Source organism: Heptranchias perlo, chromosome 21 (assembly GCF_035084215.1).
Source record: "Heptranchias perlo isolate sHepPer1 chromosome 21, sHepPer1.hap1, whole genome shotgun sequence".
Lineage (NCBI taxonomy): Eukaryota > Metazoa > Chordata > Chondrichthyes > Hexanchiformes > Hexanchidae > Heptranchias > Heptranchias perlo.
In genome coordinates this window covers 19415057-19436303 of record NC_090345.1, presented here as the reverse complement: position 1 = coordinate 19436303, position 21247 = coordinate 19415057, and the positions used below count along the sequence as shown (strand labels likewise).

The following is a 21247-nucleotide window of genomic DNA, read 5'->3' as shown; positions in this document are numbered from 1 at the left end:
GATCTGCTCAGACGAGGAGGAACACGATGGACACCTACAGACGCTGAAAGACGCCCTCGTAAGAACGGGATATGACGCTCGACTCGTCGATCAACAGTTCCGACGGGCCACAGCGAAAAATTGCATAGACCTCCTCAGAAGACAAACACGGGACGCAACCAACAGAGTACCCTTCGTCGTCCAGTACTTCCCCGGAGCGGAGAAACTACGCCATGTTCTTCGCAGCCTTCAACATGTCATCGATGACGACGAACACCTCGCTAAGGCTATCCTCACGCCTCCACTACTCGCCTTCAAACAGCCACCTAACTTCAAACAGACCATCATTCGCAGCAAATTACCCAGCTTTCAGGAGAACAGCGTCCACGACACCACACAACCCTGCCACGGCAACCTCTGCAAGACATGCCAGATCATCGACACAGATACCACCATCACACGAGAGGACACCACCCACCAGGTACATGGTTCATACTCCTGTGACTCGGCCAACGTTGTCTACCTCATACGTTGCAGGAAAGGATGCCCCGGAGCATGGTACATTGGCGAGACCATGCAGACACTGCGACAACGGATGAACGGACACCGCACAACAATCGCCAGACAGGAGGGTTCCCTCCCAGTCGGGGAACACTTCAGCAGTCAAGGACATTCAGCCTCCGATCTTCGGGTAAGCGTTCTCCAAGGCGGCCTTCGACACACACGACAACGCAAAATCGTTGAGCAGAAATTGATAGCCAAGTTCCGCACCCATGAGGACGGCCTCAACCGGGATCTTGGGTTCATGTCACGCTACGTGTAATCCCACCTGACATAGAGTCATCCAGACTCAAGTCGTAGTTGGCTTGTTCTCCATACACAGATACGGCCGGACCTGCTGCGATTTCCAGCAAAAAAAAGTTATCTGTTTTTAATACAAACCCCAGCATCTGCTACATTTTGACCCCTTGTGACCCCACCTCAGTATTCTTGGATGTAATGTTTCCCTGACTAACCTGTTTGAACACCATTCACTCCTTTGATTGCATTGTTCTCTGACTATATATGCTGTGCCTTTATGCAACTCTTCACTTCACCTGACGAAGGATCAAAGCTCCGAAAGCTTGTGATTTCAAATAAAGCTGTTGGATTATAACCTGGTGTTGTACGACTCCTTACATTTGTCCACCCCAGTCCATCACCGGCATCTCCACATCGTGGTTGCAAGGGGCATTCCTGGTCTCCAAGCAACCATCCAGTCTCTGGTTGCTCTATCTGAATAATGCAGGTACATGAGTACCTAGCAGGGTACTCACTAAAACAGTTGGTATTACCTGACAGGGAGCATTATGTGACAGGGCCAACTTTCCAAGATCTTTCACAATGGCAGCTGCAGGTGTAACAGACAATTACAGGAAATTGTGGACACTTCTATAACAGGTTTCCCATAAGAACAGATTGATGTAATGGGTTCAATGGAATGTGCACCCCACATACCAAATTTAATACATTACAGATTATCAAAAAGAGAAAAATATGATCCATATCATAAATGGGACCTACAAAGATGATCGGCTGCTTTAACTTGTATATTGGCTATATGATTCTCTGACTTCCTTGGTAACAAATCACGGATGTATAACTCCAACGAAACATTCAAGTGAGGTCCCTATCACTGCATTGATTGATAAGGTATTCGTCCAAGTTATCTGCTAGCTTTGTGAGTTTGGTAGTCTAAAGAAGCATTTGCAATATGCTTTCCAAGAAACTTGGAATCATTTTGTTTTGGTTGGTGGGGGAGGCCTAAATCTGGATCAGACATTCTAATGTATGGTAATACTCACGACTACTAACGCAAATGTTCAGGAGGGATTTAATATACCAGGTTAATTGTTACTTTTTGACTGGAATATGCATTTTACATTGCTGTAACTAATTTTAAAACCATTTGCTAATCCTTTTTAGTTAGAAACATTCTCTATTTTTTAAACCAATACATAGGGCACAGCCTAGAGATTTCCGCTTACAACTTGGTAAACAAAACCTTCAAAGAGAGGAATCACATGAACAGAACTTTGACGTTGAAAGTATTATTGTCCATGAAAATTATCACGAGAGCCCTGTGGGATTATACAATGATATTGGTAAGCAATCCGAGACACTTTATCTTTAAGTTTCTAATTTCTTGTCTTTGTTAACCTTTTGGTATCACAGCAAATTCTAATGGAATTCAACATTTGCATTCCAGCTTTGGTGAAGATTAAACAAGTAAATGGTCACTGTGCACAGGAAACGAAGTATGTAAAAACTGCGTGTTTACCAGAGGCTGATTTTCAGCCTGGCACTGAATGCCACATTTCAGGATGGGGCAAGACAGAGAAAGGTGTTTCATCCATTATTTTGGATACATTTTATATATTTTTCCTTAAACTTGAAGTAATATTTAGATTGGATATAGCCAAACTATAATATCATTTTCTGTTTATTGATGATTGTGCAGAGGCCTCATCTAATCAGTTATTGCATACAAATGTAAGACTGATATCTGATCAGCGCTGTAAGGACACTCGCTCCTATGGAACTGCTCTCGATGACAGCATGTTTTGTGCAGGAAGCTTAGATGGAAGTGTGGATTCATGTCAGGTTTGCAATAACTATTCTTTGGATTGTGGACTTAGGTCAAATTCATGAAGATCACGTGTTACGGTTAAATGTACTGCACATCCTATATCAGTGTACTTGTATATCTTATCATAATACCACTATATTTCCTGTCTTATTCCTTAATTCACCGATGACTGTCTTATCACATTCTTTCTATGCTCACTTTCAAAGTGTTATGACTCTTGAGAATGACAGGGCTGGATGCCATTTACATCTATTCCTCTGCTCCAACACTAAGCCAAGTGCCAAATGAAAGTATACTGGCCTCCCAGTGGACAGTTTTTTAATGAGATAATAAAATTACCCAGAAGACGGCTATATACACCTCAAAAACACAACTTCTATGAAACATCCCTGAACTATTCTTTTAATCTGCATGTGCCAATACATGTTGGTCCTGCTCATAAAATAACCATAAAATATCAAAGCTGCTTTGGTGCATAAAAAATCAGAAAAATAACAATTCAAAATAGGATTGTCCTTGATGCTATTTTATGCCTTTTCTTTAAAAAAAATAATTGCAGAACAAGTACACTTTTCATCATTCCTGAACCATATACATGCTATTTAATAGAACAGGTCTTATGTTTGGCCCTTGATTTACAGAGCTGTGTAAACTCTGGTCTCTGAGAGTGAACAATTTGTGCACTTAGTGGTTTAAATGCTCGAGCTGATTTTCCTATTGCCAGGTTACTGGCCAACTTCTGAAACAGATTCACCTGACCGTTTCAGGCTTTTACATGCAGCCATTAACACTGCCAGTAATCTGATATTATTGAAGGAAAACTATTGGCAATTGTTATTCAAGTTAACAAACAGCATTCAGTGGAAGAGTACAATAAAGAAATGTCCCTATTGCAACCTGCTGTTCACAGTCAAAGGTTTTGAATGAATGTCACTATTAATATGTTCTGTAATTGCATATTGTTTGTTTCATACTCAGGGTGATTCTGGAGGACCGCTGACTTGTGTGAAAGATGGACATTACCACATTTATGGAGTAGTGAGCTGGGGTGATCGCTGCGGAACGAAGAATAAACCTGGTGTTTATGTCCGTGTCACTAAATTCCTTAAATGGATTAAAGCACGAGCCACTTAAGCACAGCATTTTAACATATGGGATTGTTGTTGAACATAAATAGATGCTTGACATTAATATTTAAAATATCCATTATTTCTAGAAGACCACATTAAGTATTTTCAAATATGTCATTACCTCCAACTTAATGACAATGGGATCACTTAAACCATTTTAAATTTTGTTGCAATGAAGCGTTTAATATCAATTCTGATTTTGATTATCATTAATTTTGTATTCCTGTAATATCATTCTTCAATACTGTGAGGAGTATAACTATCTGTGTCACGTTCTTAATGATTACATTTGTAAAGTGCCTTTGGTTTTGAACTTCCATGGTAATAATTCTGATCCACAACACTCGCAAAGCTGAATGCCAGTTCTGTTGCTTCATATTTTAATTAACAAATCAGAACTACAGACTTTCTTACATACAATATAATGTCATCCAATGGTTACTATTTAGACTAATGTCTTTGTAATCTGTCTATGCAGTAATGTATAATTTGAGTATATATTGATTAAATACAATTATTCCATTTTGTTGATCCTCAAATGAGTACATTTAAAATTATTTCAAAGTTGACTCTTGGCAGAATTAGTTAACAACTATGGTTTTCACAGATGACAATGAATAAATCAAAGACTAAAAGCCCCTGGAACATTAACTTCTTGGTTCAAAATTTAGCTTTTAGGTTGCTTAGCTTAAAAATATATCTTAATTATAATTCCCTAAGCCACAACACATTCTGTGATGCACATGGTCAGCAGATTTGGTGAGTACACTATTTATAAACATTTATAAGATCGAGGAGTTTAAAATACTGAAAGGTATGCATAATGTGGATGCAAGCAGTTTATTTAATTTAGAGTTCAATAGCAAAACTGGTGTAACTGGGGGTAATTTTGAATTTGGGCGATAGTGTAAGACAAATGATATTGGTTCAGCCGCCCGTTACATATCTCTCCCAATTTTCATTTCCATTGAAGTCAATGGCTGAATTGGCCTATGTGGATAGGCAAGAGGATTAGACCCAAAATGCCAGGCATGACCTATGTGCCACCGCTGGCCAATGTTTGTGTTTGCTGCTGCTGGCAGCCAGACATTGAGAAACCTTGGGAATCTCCCTCCCAAAGAGTGTCTGGGGTAAAGTTTCTTATTCACTGCCTGGCTGGTAACCTGGCGGAGCGGATCGCCTGTCTTTTATAGAACTCACTCCATTTTCTATTGATTTTAATGGACTGAAAGTCAAGTGGGTTCTATAAAGGGCAGGCGATCCATTCTGCCAGATTACTGCCGAGGTAGTGAAAATGAAAATCTATGCCTCTGAGTCTTCGAAGGCTTTGTTTATTTTTGGGGCAACCCCATAAATAGGATGTTTCACAAAGTTCACTACAGTCTGTAGAAGAATTACTCAAATGGTTGGGCTAATCTATGTCTCAGTGACAAGTGAAGGTTGTATAAAGCTAAAGTTGGATAGACAAGTGTCAGTCAGCACTGGTGCAACAACACTAAAATTAGAAAAAGAGTGAAAATATACTTGTTTATGGCAATTTAGCCCAAGAGTTTAAGTAGTAAAAACAGAATTATTGCCAAAAAAGCTATGTAAAGGGTCAAATTTATCTTTTTCCCAGCTGTCCAGGCAATGCAGATTCTGTCAACTATGTGGAAATGAAGCAAAGCAAAGAGATTAATTTCTTTTAGTGTAAGCAAAGCATTTTCTCAGAAATGTATACAGAGAATAATATAATTGTGAACACCAGATAGCCTTTATCTAGCGTAGGAAAGGTATAAAAGTAGATACTCAGAGCCATAGTTGGTTATACCATCTGATGTTGCTTCTGAAATGACAGCCCGAAGACAAATCAGGTGACAACTGATCTACCTCTCCTTTTGAAACCTTAGAGAAGGAAGGTAAACCAGACCCAGTAAATTGAAGCGTGATTCTTTGGAAGAGAATACAAACTCGTAGCTGTAACAGCCACACAGCATGGTTTGAATCACAAAGAGACTGAAATTATTTTTGAATTTGTACTATACCAAAGGATGGATCAGTCACTCATTGCTGCCAAAACTGTACTAATCATTAAATTATAGCATTTCATTTAAAGTGGTTGTATGCTTTTGTGTTATAACTTGCAGTGTTAATATTGATAGTTGTATGCTTTGCTCTTGTGCTGCTCTGACGATAGAACCTAGATTCTGTCATTTTATGTTATGTTAAATTGACCATATCTAAAGCTGTGCCACTGTAATTCTGAAGGTTGGGTTTTATTTTTTATGCTTATGATGATTAGGTTGATAACTGTACTATAAAATGTTGGCACTGTAGCTGAATAAAGTAGCTTGTTAGTGATATAAAAAGTGCCATGTCAAGTTGTTAATTGGCTCAAATGTGAGCTAAGGGTTCACTGCGAATCAGTGTCTCTGCTGCAGTGTAATTGTAATAACTGTTAGTTATTTGTTTGAGTAGTTTTTATGATGCTTTAATTTCTGCACAGCCACAGGCTGTGTGATACAGTAAAAGTGAATTAATTTTATTTGGTTGTGCAAGAATAATGATGTTTCACTTTAATGTATTTGTCAATGTGCTCACCTCTTGTATGGTATGGTATGATTTTTTCTGGGTGATCTGTCTTGGTGCAGTATTATGTCCAGCTTTAGGAACCTTACTTTAGAGAGGCTATCAAGGCCAGGGAAATAATGCCGAAGAGATTTCCTAAGATGATATCTGGAATGAAAAACTTTAGTGATGAGGAGAGATTAAAAAAACTGTGGCTCTTTTCATTAAAACAAACAAGGCTAAAAGGAAATCTAATAGAGATGTTCAAAATTATACAAGGTTTTGATAAAGTATATCAGGCAAAACTATTTCCATTGGTAGATGAGTCAATAACTAGAGGGCATAAATTTAAGATAATCATCAAAAGAATGAAGTGAGTGGTTAGGAGATTTTTTTTATGCAGAGAGTTATTAGGACATGGGGGGCGCTAAATTGGGCCGTGTAGCGCCCATTGTTTTGGCGCTATGCAGCCTCTCGAGGTACCAAGATGACGTCTTGGCTGCGCACACACGTTTCCAGCACGATGTGCGCCGGACGCCATCTTGGTATAGGAGTTAGCGCATGTGCAAATACCAAACACCGGCTGCATGTAAATTAAGGAGAAAATGGATACAATCTGTGTGCAATGCTGATTTAAAGTGATAGACATCATTTTGGCACTTAACGCTCAATTCAACGCAGTCTTAACCCCGACCATCTGAACGTGTCTTAGAGTGCCTGGAAGACCCCCCACCGGCGCTATTTAAAGGGACCGTGCAGGATTTACAAGTTGGTGGCTGAATTATTGCTTCTGGCCGCCGAGACATTTGTAACTGTTTTTGGAGGTCTCCTTTACTCGAATACTAGGATGCGGGGACAGAGCCTAATATTTAGAGCCAGGACGTACAGGGTGGGAGAAGTTTGGAACGCTCTTCTGCAAACGGCAGTTGATGCTAGCTCAATTGTGAATTCTAAATCTGAGATTGATAGATTTCTGTGAACCAAGGATATTAAGGGATATGGGCTAAGGTGGGTATATGGAGTTAGGTCACTGGTCCGCAATGATCTCATTGAATGGTGAAACAGGCTCGAGGGGCTAAATGCCACTGCCACTTGCTGCCTCCTGATATGTGCCACCTTCTCCTGCAAGAAAGCGTGACGTGTGCCATGGTTGAATAGCTGCCAGTGTATGTGGCCTGTGAGTTGTGGGTGGGTGGCTTGCAACAGTGGTAATGTGTAAAGGTGAGAGGAAGCATTTGATTGGAAGAGTTGAGTACTGATGGAAAGAGTTTGTTGGTATGTGGGTGATGGGGGTGTAGTGCGTGGAACAGTGGATGCAGCTAGTGGTGGAGTTGGTAGGAGACGCCACTTGACAGTTGACCTCACTCACCTTGACCACTTGTGTCAAAGCATTGAACTTCTTCCTGCACTGCATCCATGTTCGTGGTGCTATGTGCCTGGCATTGACATTGTCCTCTACTGCCTCCCACTGCCTTTTGGGCATATGTCTGGAGAGCCTCTTGCCCCACCCCCCCACCCCCTGCGGATATAGGATGTCCCTCCTTCTGTCCAACTCCTACACCAAGGCCTCTAGTGCATCATCAGAGAAACTTGGTGCACATACTCTTGCAGGCCTGGTACAAACTCAGATCGGCAGATTGGTGAGGTCTGGCATGCAGATTGGAGGATGTGGGATTTAGTAGTGTGCAACCTTTATTCAATGTTTTAACATAACTCATCAGTGTATAAACATAGGGACAGGACCTGCATCTGTGTTTTACGTGTGTGATGTCTGATCTCCGTTCAGACTCCGTGCAGACAGCAGACTGTTACTTTAGCAAATAACAGGTGTCGTCCACCTTTAAGAGATTTTAATAGCCATCCTCCCTTTAAGAGATTGGGGCTCCCCCTGCTGGTGGAAAGTGTGGATTGCATTGAATCGACGTGCAAGACCTGGATTTGAACACAACTTGCAGGTGAGTACTGAGGCAAGATGAAGTTCTCGAAGGGGCCATTGGGCGCGGGTTAATAGCAGATCATGCTACCTACGCCCAATAATAGGCCCTATTGAATTTTTCCCCCCGGAATGTCCAATCAGAAACAGTGTTGGAAGCAGAATCCATAATAACTTTTAAAAGGAAAGTGGCTAAATATTTGAAAAAGAAAAATTTTAAAGGGAAAGGCAGGGGATTGGAACTAAGTGGATAGCCCTGTAAGAGAGCCAGCACATGCGCAATGGGCCGAATGCCCTCCTTATGTGCTGTGAAATTCTATGGGGCTGGTTTTTGCCCAATTTTCAGGCCAGAACAAAGTGGTAACGCAGGTAAACTGGAGCTCAGAACTTACCGCCCCATTCCCACCAATGTCCGGGCTGCTGCCACCATGGCAGGAGTTTATAAATGGGCAGCCCAGGTGCCCACCAAAAACAGGTGACACCTCATTAACCCATGCAAATCAGGGTCCTATGACGTCAATATTACCCTGATACAAATTTCAGGTCCCGATGGGCGAAGAGTGCAGCACACACACCCTGCCCATTGGTAATGCATTGAGCTGCCTAACCAATGGTCCTTAAAGGGACCACTGCAGACTGCTCAAAATGAGGTAAGTTAAACTTTTTAAATGATCCATTTGAGTGCTGCATTGTCATTACATGCACGCTGTGTGCAACCATTGTGTGTGGCCAGATGGTTGTAACATCTTGTGCAAATCATAATATATTTGAATAATATAGTACATATCACAGGTTCTGCTCTGTCCTTCAAGAGCCCACACCTCCCAAGCTCACCCTCCCGAATAGATTCTTATAAGCATTGAGTTGCTCCATCACTGCGGATCTACCACCTGCTCTGTGTTGTGACTTCCAATTATACGCAAGTTAGCCTTCAAGCATTAGGTATTTAGACAGAGTGATTTAGCCCATAGAAATTCCTTCATGCAGTCCCATCATGGCATGCATAATGCAATTTGCGTAATGCGCTTCTACGACTTTGTTTGCTATTGTCATGGAAACTGGGATCTATCCCGTTTCAAATTAAAAATGTCTTTGTCAGTTCTTCTTGTAGCAAGAGTATCAAGAATCAAGATCTTTAAATGGAAACCGTGGCTGTCTTCCCTATTAGTTTCTTTGCCTTTTTGGCTTGAAAGCCTGTTTTAAAAAAAATCAAATGCACAAATTGTGGCAAAAGAAAGAAAGAAAGAAACTTACTTACTTGCATTTACATAGCACCTTTCACGACCCAGGATGTCCCAAAATGCTTTACGACCAACGGAGCTCTTGGCTAGGACACTGGAGAAAACTCCCCAGCTCTTCTTCAAAATAGTGCCATGGGATCTTTTATATCCACCTGAGAGAGCAGACAGGAGCTTAACTTTAACACCTCATCTGAGAGACGGAACTTGCATAACTGCAGCACACCCTCAATCCTGGACTGAAGCATCAGCCTAGATTTTGTGCTAAAGTCTCTGGAGTGGGACTTGAACATACAACCTTCTGACTCAGAGGCGATGAGTGCTACCACTGAGCCATAGCTGAGGGCAATTAGAAGCCAGCAGCCAGCTGAACTCCCATTGGGCTGTCGACTGCCCCTACAGTCAATTGCACTCTCAATTATTCCTAGTCTCTAAAATGCTAAATGCAGACATGCTTGATCAATTTTTGATACTCCAATCAGGTTGCCTATGGTAAAACAAGCCAGAGCAACTGATCCAGTAATCAAACAGATGAGGGAAGGAGGCGACAGTTTTGCTGCATTTGCTTGGAACATAGGGGTAAAAATTTCACTGCACTCCTGGCGCACACTGGGAGCAGGCGAAGAAGAATTTTTACTCCATAATTTAAAAATGTATTTACTTGCCTGTTGCAAATAATCTGGGTTTCTTCAAAGAAACTCGCATAGTAAGGAAAAAACACTTTGAGAGGGATTTTCTGCTTCGGTGGATAGCCGGCGTAGGGTTGTCATGGCGGGCTTTGCACCCAGCCGACCTCTCTGTCACTGACCCTGGTGAATTTTATGTTGACTGTCTCATTAGCATATTTTAGGCAAGTTTCTCGTGATATTCCCACATGCATTGAGGAGCCCACCATAGATGGGGATCCAACATGGGTGCTTCAGGCTTTAAACACCTGTAGAGCTGACTTTCCAAAAGGCAGTATTGCCAGACGGGCTCCTTTTTGGGATTTAAATTTTAAAGGGCCAGCCATTAACAACACTGGTCACCTGTAACATGCTAAGATTATTTGCTTTTCAGTGTTGCTATGGCAATAATGATGGGAAATACGCTTGCCATACTTGGGTGGGTGTATTCAATGTGCAGTTCATCTATCCTTAGCCCCCTCCTGTTTCTCATCTACATACTGCCCCTTGGCGACATCATCCGAAAACATAACGTCAGGTTTGACATGTATGCTGTCTCTCATTTGTCAAACTGCTTATCCGATATCCAGTACTGGATGAGCAAAAATTTCCTCCAACTAAATATTGGGAAGACTGAACCCATTGTCTTTGGTCCCTGCCACAAATTCCGTTCCCTAGCCACCGACTCTACCCCTCTCCCTGGCCACTGTCTCAGGCTGAACCAGACCGTTCGCAACCCTTGGCGCCCTTTTGACCCTGAGATGAGCTTTCAACCACATATTTGGGTTCCACCAGGACCACTCGGCTCCAGACCTCATTACAGCCTTGGTCCAAACATGGACAAAAGAGCTGAATTCCAGAGGTGAGGTGAGAGTAACCGCCCTTGACATGAAGGCAGCTTTTGACCAAGTGTGGCACCAAGGAGCCCTAGTAAAATTGAAGTCAATGGGAATAAGGGGGAAAACTCTCCAGTGGCTGGATTCATACCTAACACAAAGGAAAATGGTAGTGGTTGTTGGAGGCCAATCATCTCAGCCCCAGGACATTGCAGCAGGAGTTCCTCAGGGCAGTGTCCTAGGCCCAACCATCTTCAGCTGCTTCATCAATGACCTTCCCTCCATCATAAGGTCAGAAATGGGGATGTTCGCTGATGATTGCACAGTGTTCAGTTCCATTCGCAACCTCTCAAATAATGAAGCAGTCCGTGCCCGCATGCAGCAAGACCTGGACAACGTCCAGGCTTGGGCTGATAAGTGGCAAGTAACATTTGCCCCAGACAAGTGCCAGGCAATGACCATCTCCAACAAGAGACAGTCTAACCACCTCCCCTTGACAGTCAACGGCATTACCATCGCCGAATCCCCCACCATCAACATCCTGGGGGTCACCATTGACCAGAAACTTAACTGGACCAGCCACATAAATACTGTGGCTACAAGAGCAGGTCAGAGGCTGGGTATTCTGCGGAGAGTGACTCACCTCCTGACTCCCCAAAGCCTTTCCACCATCTCCAGGGCACAAGTCAGGAGTGTGATGGAATACTTTCCCTTTGCCTGGATGAGTGCATCTTCAACAACACTCAAGCAGCTCGACACCATCCAGGACAAAGCAGCCCACTTGATTGGCACCTCATCCACTACCCTAAACATTCACTCCCTTCACCACCAGCGCACTGTGGCTGCAGCAACTTGCCCAGGCTTCTTCGACAACACCTTCCAAACCCGCGACTTCTACCACCTAGAAGGACAAGGGCAGCAGGCACATGGGAACAACACCATCTGCACATTCCCCTCCAAGTCACACACCATCCTGACTTGGAAATATATCGCCGTTCCTTCATCGTCGCAGTGTCAAAATCCTGGAACTCCCTACCACTGTGGAAGTACCTTCACCACACGGACTGCAGCGGTTCAAGAAGGTGGCTCATCACCACCTTCTCAAGGGCCATTAGGGATGGGCAATAAATGCTGGCCTTGCCAGTGACGCCCACATCCCATGAACGAATAAAAAAAAATCCATTCCATCACCAAGACCGCCTACTTCCACCACCATAACATTGCCCATCTCCACCCCTGCCTCAGCTCATCTGCTGCTGAAACCCTCATCCATGCCTTTGTTACCTCTAGACTGGACTATTACAATGTTCTCCAGACCTGCCTCCCACCTTTCACCTTCCATAAACTTGAGGTCATCCAAAACTCTGCTGCCCATATCCTAACTCGCATCAAATCCCATTCACCCTTCACCCCAGTGCTTGCTGACCTATATTGGCTCCCAGTCCAGGAACGCCTCAATTAAAAAATTCTCATCTTTGTTTTCAAATCCCTCCATGGCCTCGGCCCTCCCTATCTCTGTAACCTCCTCCAGTCCTACAACCCTCTGAGATCTCTGCGCTGGTCCAATTCTTGCCTCATGCGCATCCCCGATTTTAATCGCTCCACCATTGGCGGCCTTGCCTTCAGCTGTCCAGGCCCTAAGCTCTGGAAATCCCGCCCTAAACCTCTTCACCTCTCTACCTCTCTCTCCTCCTTTAAGACGCTCCTTAAAACCTACCTCTTTGACCAAGCTTTTGGTCACCTCTCCTAATATCTCCTTAAGTGGCTCGGTGTCACATTTTGTTTGATTACTACTCCGGTGAAGCACCTTGGGACATTTTACTATGTTAAAGGCAAGATATAAGTGCAAGTTGTTGTTGTTGTTAGTTCTGGTGAAATATCCCAGAAATGGCAGTAATCAACAGTGAGAGAAATGGCGGTAATCGACAGTGAGCCGGAGGAACAGATTTCCAGCCAATTCTGTCCCACCTATGCCTGCCTCATTAATGTCACTAAAATGATGCAATTGCTGAGGAAGAACCTGTCCTATGGTCTGAAGTGCGGGAAACCCCCTGGACCAGGTATATCTGAGCTGCAGCCTTCGTTTCTTTAGTTTGCTTGTTTGAACTACATGTCTATGTCACTGCGGCAAGACAGAACTCTGTGGAATATTAAGTTAAAGGTTTCTAGAGTAGAAATATAAGGACTCTGGAAAGGGACTCCATAAGAATTTTAAAACCCTTTGTTATTTTGCTCTCAGTAGTAGTTTAAGTACCGGTGAGAATAAAGTACTGTATTGTTATTTTACCTGCTAATTTATTTTTGCTTCTGCTTAATTTTATAAATTACAATTAATATAAATTTATAGTTTATCCTGAAATATACGGTCTGCCAACATGGTGTTGATCCACCCACTGGAAAGGTCGGGAGAATATGGTGGCCATCCAGTACTATTCCCATTAAAACCCACCAGTAAAAGGAGACGCCATTGGCCCTATGGCACATTAGATCACGTTCACTACATGTTAAGTTTCAGTTCATAGGTGGTGTAAGCCTGCCTATGGAAAATGCATTTTGCAGTGATCACAAGTAAAACGTGCAGGTAGAGGGCTCAAATTGTAATAGTTACTACTTCTTAATATTTCGCTGTCTTTTGCATATGTCTTTTTACTACTTTTCTTTGGGTCCACGTATGTTCTTTAATGTTGCTTTACAATAATATTCATATCTTATTGTTGTGCTCTTTAATTTGTGCAACTTCTTCTGGACATATCATCGGGTCCTGTGAGTCGTTGACACAGCATTGATTCTTTTAGTCCTTTAGTGCCATGGTTTGCATGTTTGCTAATGCCCTCACCCACATAAAATGTGCTGATATTTCTCCATAATAGAGAGTACTGAAATATTAAGGGCCTGGGTTCAATAAAACAGACCTTTCTCAAATGTTCCTCCAAAATTGTACCCTACAAAGCTGGATTGACAGGTTTTTGTTTCTGAATAAAATTCTATTTATTTTGAACTCAACCACAAATGACAATAAGAAACATTTAACAATTTAAACGTAGGGTCTAGCATGACATTCTCTGGCTTGTACCCTACTGATTTGGTCATGTAATTCAGCATTCTTTTTGCTCTACAGTGACTGGACACAGTGCCAGAGTTTTAAATGAGGAAATAATTGTTACATTTCTTTCTAAAATAGGTGCGAGTTTGTGTTCTGACAGTAAATCCAACTGTTTGTTCTGTGTGTGAGACGTGTGTGCAATAATTCTGACTCTTTTATGTACCCAGAGATAATACAGTTAGGTATGGCATAGGTCAAATGCCGTTGAGTCCATCTTACATTGCTCCATAAGCTTACCTTACCCTAACACCAAAGTAAAACCTCTTGCTACAAATAAGTACACACCTGAAGAAGAAAATTGAGCGAACCTAAGCATTTTAAGCTTTAATCATCGTTTGCAACTATATCATTTCAATGCAATCATGCATTTGATGAGCATTTGTAAATTAAATGGAGGAAAAGAAAGAAAGTTCTCAAAGCAGGGTACAAAAAAAAGATCTATAGCTGTAAATAAACATTATTGTGATCAGTCCATGGGCCAAATGTACCTTCTGTTAGGGAACAATGGGACAAATTTACCTCTCTGGAAAAAAAAGCAGCATACTGCATTCAGAATGGGTCAAATCAATGGTGTATTTCTAACTTCTGGTGTGATCCTTTAATACCTCACAAAATGTAAAGCTTTTTAAAATATAGGCACTGAAACAACTATCCACAAATATTTTGAGGAAATAATCAGGTTAGTTGATGAAGGTAACCCTCTTGACATTATTTATTTGGACATTCAGAAAGCTTTTGACAAGGTTCTGCACAATAGGTTATTTCATAAGATGGGAGGGCAGATCCTGGATTCGATAGGGAATTGGTTTCATTCTCACAGGCAGAAGGTTGTTATTAATGGAAATGCTTTTGCATGGAGACCAGTTACTAATAGAATCTCACAAGGATCCATGTTGGGAAAGGTCATCGACCTGAAACGTTAACTCTGTTTCTTTCTCCACAAATGCTGCCTGACTTGCTGAGTATTTCCAGCATTTTCTGTTTTTATTCCATGTTGGGACTGCTGCTTTTCATGATCTATATGAATGATCTAGATGAAGATGTTGTGGGTACTGTATGCAAGTTCAAGGATGACACGAAGATCTATGCTAGTGTCAGGACCCTCCAGTAGAAAAGAAAACTGATTTAGATGTGATGGGAGAATGGGCACGCATCTGGCAGATGTCATTTAATGTAGATAAATGCAGTGTCATACACATGGGTAGGGATAACACCAACAATATATATACCAGGCTTGGTACAAAATTAAAGTCTGTCGAGCTGGAAAGGGACCTAGGCATCATAAATCTCTGAAGGCACACGACCAGTTTCGAGAGGCTATTGTTAAGGCAAATAGAGTAGCTGAAACAATCAGTATAAAACTAAAAGAACAATAGTATCCTTGTACAAGACCCTAATTAAACCTCATCTGGAATAGTGTGACCAGTTTTGTTTCCCTCACATTGTGAATGATAATGAGATCCTGGAAAAGGGTCAAAGGACAACTACTAGAACAATCTCCAGCTTAAAAACTCTTAGTTATCAGGATAAGCTGGGAGAGCTGGGGCTTTTTACTCCAGAAAAGCATAGATTTTGGGGTGATTTAATTGAAGTATTTAAAATGTTGAATGGACTAGACTGTGTCTGTGTGGATCGACATTTTGAGCTAGATAGGTTAGGGCTAATATGGGGTCATGCCTCTAAACTATGCAAGCACAGGACTAGGTTAGATGTCAGGAGGCATTTCTTTACGCAAAGGGTTGTCGATGTCTGGGACAAGTTGCTGGTTCGATTGGTGAGTGCACATTCACTGGGACAGTTCAAAAAGGAACTGGACTCTAAGGAAATCAAGGGGTATGAGGATCAGGCGGGAAAGTGAAATTGAGGTCGAAGATCAGCCATGATCTTATTGAATGGCAAAGCAGGCTTAAGTGTGGCCTACTCCTGCTCCTATTTCTTATGTTCTTATGGATGAGGACGACTACAGAGGGTTGGTGGGACTTGGGTTTGTCATGGTCATTGTGATCTCCTGGAACTTATTTTTAATTGCCTTATGGGGTCAGAGAGGAATTTTCTAGATTTCTTTTTCCCTGAATGGGCATAGGGTTTTTTAATCTGTTTTTTTGCCTCTGTCAGGAGGTTACATAACTACTAATGGGACGGAACACTGGGAGTCATGATGCTTTGTTGCATCGTGGCTGGGATAGGGTCAATTGATGAGTGTGTCTTTTCCTGTCTGTCTTTTCATATTTTTGTATACGCCCCCAATATTCATAGTTCAACAGCTGCTACTCCTACTTGAATTTTCCAACATCTTTAACATAATAAAGTGTCCCAAAGTGTTTCACGGAGGTGACAACAAGACATTGAGCAGTGGTGGGAGAAAGGTTAAGGCAGATGACCAAAGACATGGTCAAAGAGGTAATTTTTGGGAAAGATTTTGAAAGCGGAGACAGATGTAGCTAGATGAAGATTTTTAGGGAGACTGTTCCAGATTGTGGGGCCAAGAAGCTAAAATATCCGCAACCAAAGTGCAGCAGAGAGAAACAGAGGGGCAGAGGAATTTTCAGAGGAGGAGTGAGACAATGGAATGACTTGTAGATGAGAACGAGAGTTTTTAAATCTGGTGTTTTGGGGGATGGGGAGTCCATGAATGCTGGCAAGGGTACAGAGTGATAAGGCAGTAGGATGTCTGCAGGGGAGGATGAGGTGACTGTTTTAAATGAGTTCTAGATTATGATGGATGGAACTTGGGAGGCTGGTGAGAAGATTGGAGTAATTGAGCTTGGAAGCGACAAAGCCATAGAAAAGGGTTTTGTTGGCAGTGAGATGAAATAAGTGCAGAAGCAGATGATGCTGCAGAGCTGGAAATAGGTGGTGTTGGTGGTATCTATGATGTAGGTTTGAAACTTAATTTAGGATCAAACGGGACACCGAGATTGTACACTGTTGGGTTCAGTCTGTGTCAGATAGGAGTGGAATATGGCGGAATGGTGCTCTCGAGGTGGACCACAGAGGAACTACATTGGAAAATGATAAAGTGGTCAAACATGTTGAATGCCACAGAGGGGTCAAGCAGGACAAGGAGAGATAGTGCACCACAGTCATAGTTACAAAGAATGTTGTTGATGGCTTTGACCAGAGCAGTCTTAGCACTGTAGGCAGGGTGGAACTAAGCCAAAGGGATTGAACAGGAAGGGATGGGACAGATCCAGTTTTGTGCAACTTCAGTATTTCTTTGAAAACTTCCTTTAAGAATTTTATCATTGGATTTCCATTGCTATTACAAATGCTGGCTTTCTGCTACCAAGATTTTCTAAATTGTGACAATCAATGTGACAAGGAAATATATCATTTTGCGAGATTTGTGCCTTGAAATTAGGTTTCTCAAACATTAAATTTGAAATTCCTTTGATTGCTACTTTAACAGAGGTGCAAACAAGTGGATTATCTGCAGAAATGCATGAAAATAAAACAAACAAGTTTTGAAAGAAATACTGGCGTTCCACAAAATTGGACCTTGTTGATCTTATCTACATTATCTTTGCTGAACAAACTGATATCTGAATATTGATTGGATTGTGAAAAGAACCGATAAGTAGAAATTATCTGTGTGGGGCGAGTGTGCAGGACCCTCCGACTATTAAACATTAATCTGCATTCGATGTCTCGGTAGCAGTTTTTCTCTATGTCTTTAAACTGACCATTCAACTTCTGGTAATTTTTTTTTAGCATAAAATTAAGGTCGTCACAACCGGCAAACAACAAACGGCCCAAGTTTAACTATTATATCTGTCAGTATGGCAAGGGGTATAGCTTTGGTTTTTATTTGTGTGATCTGGCATGCCGTTGTACCATTAACAGTAAGTAACATAAACAAATCCATTTTTCAATATCTATTCATACAAAAGAACCATAAAGTCACATTTTAAATGATTGTATGTTGTGCATATGTTCAATCTTTGATATAAAAGATACGATATGTTTATATTTATAGAAGTAAATTCCAAAAAACATGTAACTTTTTATTAAGTAGATTTTCCACCTTTTGCATGTTAAAGTTTGTTTTGTATAAATTATAGCCTGCCATTGCATTCTGCTGAATATGTCTCAATGTGGAAAATGCTAATAGTTTTCTTTCTGTGTAGAAATCCACAGAATGGTATGATGGTGGTAAGTAGGAATTTATTTTTACTTTTTTTGTAGCTGTGAAAGGATTAAAATTTCCAAAAGAACAAAAGAGAAGTCGAAAAGAAATTGTAAACGATGGCATGACGTTTACACAGCGAGACGCAGCACTAACCACAGTTCAGCAGAATACGTGCACTAATTAAACAGAGTGCACATATAAAATTGCAGGAAAATCGTTGTCGGACTGAAGTGTTCAAGCAGCAGCATTTGCATATTATAATGAAAAAGATAATAAGGTTCAATTGATTACACTTAGTCAAAGGAATTCATTAACGTTGTTTGCAGTTCTGACTTTATTTATTCAGATTTGTCATTTTAATTACTTCCATTTTTGCAGAATGCCCTTCGATTTTTTTTTTTCTGTGCCAAATAGATTTATTTAGCAAGTTGAGAAGAAGAATAAGTCTTCAAAAGGGTGAGGAGCAGAGGGACAGTGACCAAGAGACAACAGTCTGCTCAATGGGCACTTACTGCAGGTCTTGCACTAGAGCTGTAAGGGAATCAGACATAGCTCTAGCTCTGAGAAAGGCTTGATAATTTGGTGGCTTGATAGGTATCATTCATCCATTGTATTTGAAAAGTGAGTTTTGCTTGCCTGTTCATTAGTTGCGTTCTTTTACCAATTAAGGGCACTTTTAATTCTATAGTCTTGTTACAAACTAATGAAGTGGTGAAGTGAAGGACCTCTGTTGTCCTACCAATATGTGTAAATGTACTGGTAACTGTTTTACATCATAGCTGACAGAAAACTCAACAGGGATAATTTTGTACGGCTTGACTCCTGGTGTGGATGGGAGCAAGGGTCACCGATAGGACTGTAACATTGTCGGGGTGACTCTGTGACCCAAGCTCCTGTCTAGCAAGGTTCCACACTGAGAATCAAGCCTCAGAAAATTTTCACTAATTTCCTACATTTGGATTAAATAAATTACACCTTGAGAGAGGATTTCCTCTGTGCTGTAGGTTTGGTGAAATTGTAAATGCATTTACAAAGAACAGATTAGGCTATGCCAGCACATAGAGGACATCATGCCCCCAGGAGACTTCAGTGCAAATGCCAATCTCAGCATTCCCTGCTCAGCATCAGACATTTCCTGTAGACTACATCCTTGCTGTAGGATAGTAGCACACAAATGCTCAGCGTATTCCTCTGAAATCTTCCCTCCTTTATCTTAGCAGAGGTTTATAAATAAGCAGCCACTAAAATAACAGACATTTTTTAATGTGTATTTTGGTTGAATTTATATGGATATTTTATTGTATATACACGCAGTGAGAATGCACAAAGTATGAAAACAATGGCCCTGAAAATTGCTGCAGCAACACCAGCAGGGAAGGACTTCCGCTGCTGACCTCACTGGAATTCACAGGGTCAGCTCACTACCGTGTTGAATGCTGGGCCAGGAGCACAACTCCCATGTAATGTGAGAGTAAATCACTGGGGGGTGGGAAAGAAACTTGTCACTACAGGATTTAAAAGCCTTTAGCAGAGTTATTTGAGCTGGGCTGCATGTCATTGTGCGGAAGGTAACATAGTTCATTCAGGACTTCCTTAGTGAATCAAAGTTGGTGAAAGCATATCTCCTCTCTCAATCCCTCCCAGCATTTCCTCTAGTGAGACTGTAAACAGGGCAATCCTCTTCGAGAAAGCCATGCTGCTCTGTGGTATCTCCTACTAGGGGTGGCAGTTGAAAATGTGCTGGTGACCAGAGAATTCCTCAGTCTGGCAGTTTGAAGTGCAGCTCCTCTGCTCCCCAAAGAGAAAATAAAAAAATTCCCGAAATATGAGGTATAGACAGAAGTTATCATAGAATCATAGAAAGGTTACAGCATGGAAGGAGGCCATTCGGCCCATTGAATCTGCACCAGCTCTATGCAAGAGCAATCCAGCTAGTCCCACTCTCCCGCCCTTTCCCCGTAGCCCTGTATTTTTTTTCCTTTCAAGTACTTATCCAGTTCCCTTTTGAAGGCCATGATTGAATCTGCCTCCACCACCCCCTCGGGCAGTGCATTCCAGATCCTAACCACTCGCTGTGTAAGAAAGTTTTTCCTCATGTCGCCTTTGGTTTTTTTGCCAACACCTTAAATCTATGTCCTCTGGTCCTTGACCCTTCCGCCAATGGGAACAATTTCTCTCTATCTACTCTGTCTAGACCCTTCATGGTATCCAGGCAATAAGCACCTTTAAATGGATAATTTCCGCCTAGTGGATCTGCTTCTTATAAAGCCATGCCTTTTATAATCTACTCATGAGTTACACCAACGACAATGGTGTCTAAAGAGGGCAGAGGTGATGGTGATTCCAATGCCTCATGCCATCCATCCAATTTGCATGTGCACCTTGGTGAAGGAGCAGATAGAGGAATAGGCCCCTCCCACACAGACTGGAAATTTCTTCAAAATGAATGTCAGAAATGGCTCCCACCCTAAAATCTGATCTGTGAACATACGAGCATATGAACAATAACGGACAGGAAAAGACCCGTTTATCCATCCAGCCTGTCCCACACAATTGTGATACCTTGTACATCATAATATATACACTCCCCACCCTACTCAAAACCATGTGGTCTCCTGGGAGAGACGAAAAACCAGATAAAAACGGAGGCCAATTTGGGAAAAAAAAATGGGGAATTCCTCTCCGACCCCCTTAGCCGATCGAAACTAGTCCAGGAGATCACTCTTGCCCTGAATTCTATGCATTACTTACCTTTCGTAAGAGATGATCTCCGCCCCAGCCAGAAACAGGTCCAGCCCTCGCTTGAAGGAATTCAACGAATCAGCGTCCACTGCATGAGCCGGCAGCCTGTTCCAGAGGTCCACTATTCTCCGGGAAAAGAACCACCTCCCGAATCTAACCTATATCTGGCCTCATACAACTTAAATTTGTGACCCCTGGTTCCCCCCCCCAACCTATTTAATTGGAACAAACTGTCAACTCGAACACAGTCTATTCCCTTCATCATCTTATAAACCTCGATCAGATCACCCCTAAGTCTACGCTTCTCTAAAGTGTA

At 41.8% G+C, this 21247-nt stretch overlaps 1 protein-coding gene across 1 annotated transcript in view; it reads left to right on the top strand.

Annotated features, from left to right (window-relative positions):
- habp2 (hyaluronan binding protein 2) overlaps window positions 1–21247 on the top strand; it is a 92528-nt gene that overhangs the window by 42392 nt on the left and 28889 nt on the right. The window contains exons 10-17 of the mRNA XM_068002808.1: window positions 1981–2123; window positions 2228–2362; window positions 2480–2622; window positions 3587–3727; window positions 14139–14184; window positions 16317–16460; window positions 17784–17902; window positions 18188–18212. Coding sequence (XP_067858909.1) covers window positions 1981–2123; window positions 2228–2362; window positions 2480–2622; window positions 3587–3727; window positions 14139–14184; window positions 16317–16460; window positions 17784–17902; window positions 18188–18212 — 896 coding nt within the window. The remainder of the gene's footprint in view (window positions 1–1980; window positions 2124–2227; window positions 2363–2479; window positions 2623–3586; window positions 3728–14138; window positions 14185–16316; window positions 16461–17783; window positions 17903–18187; window positions 18213–21247) is intronic.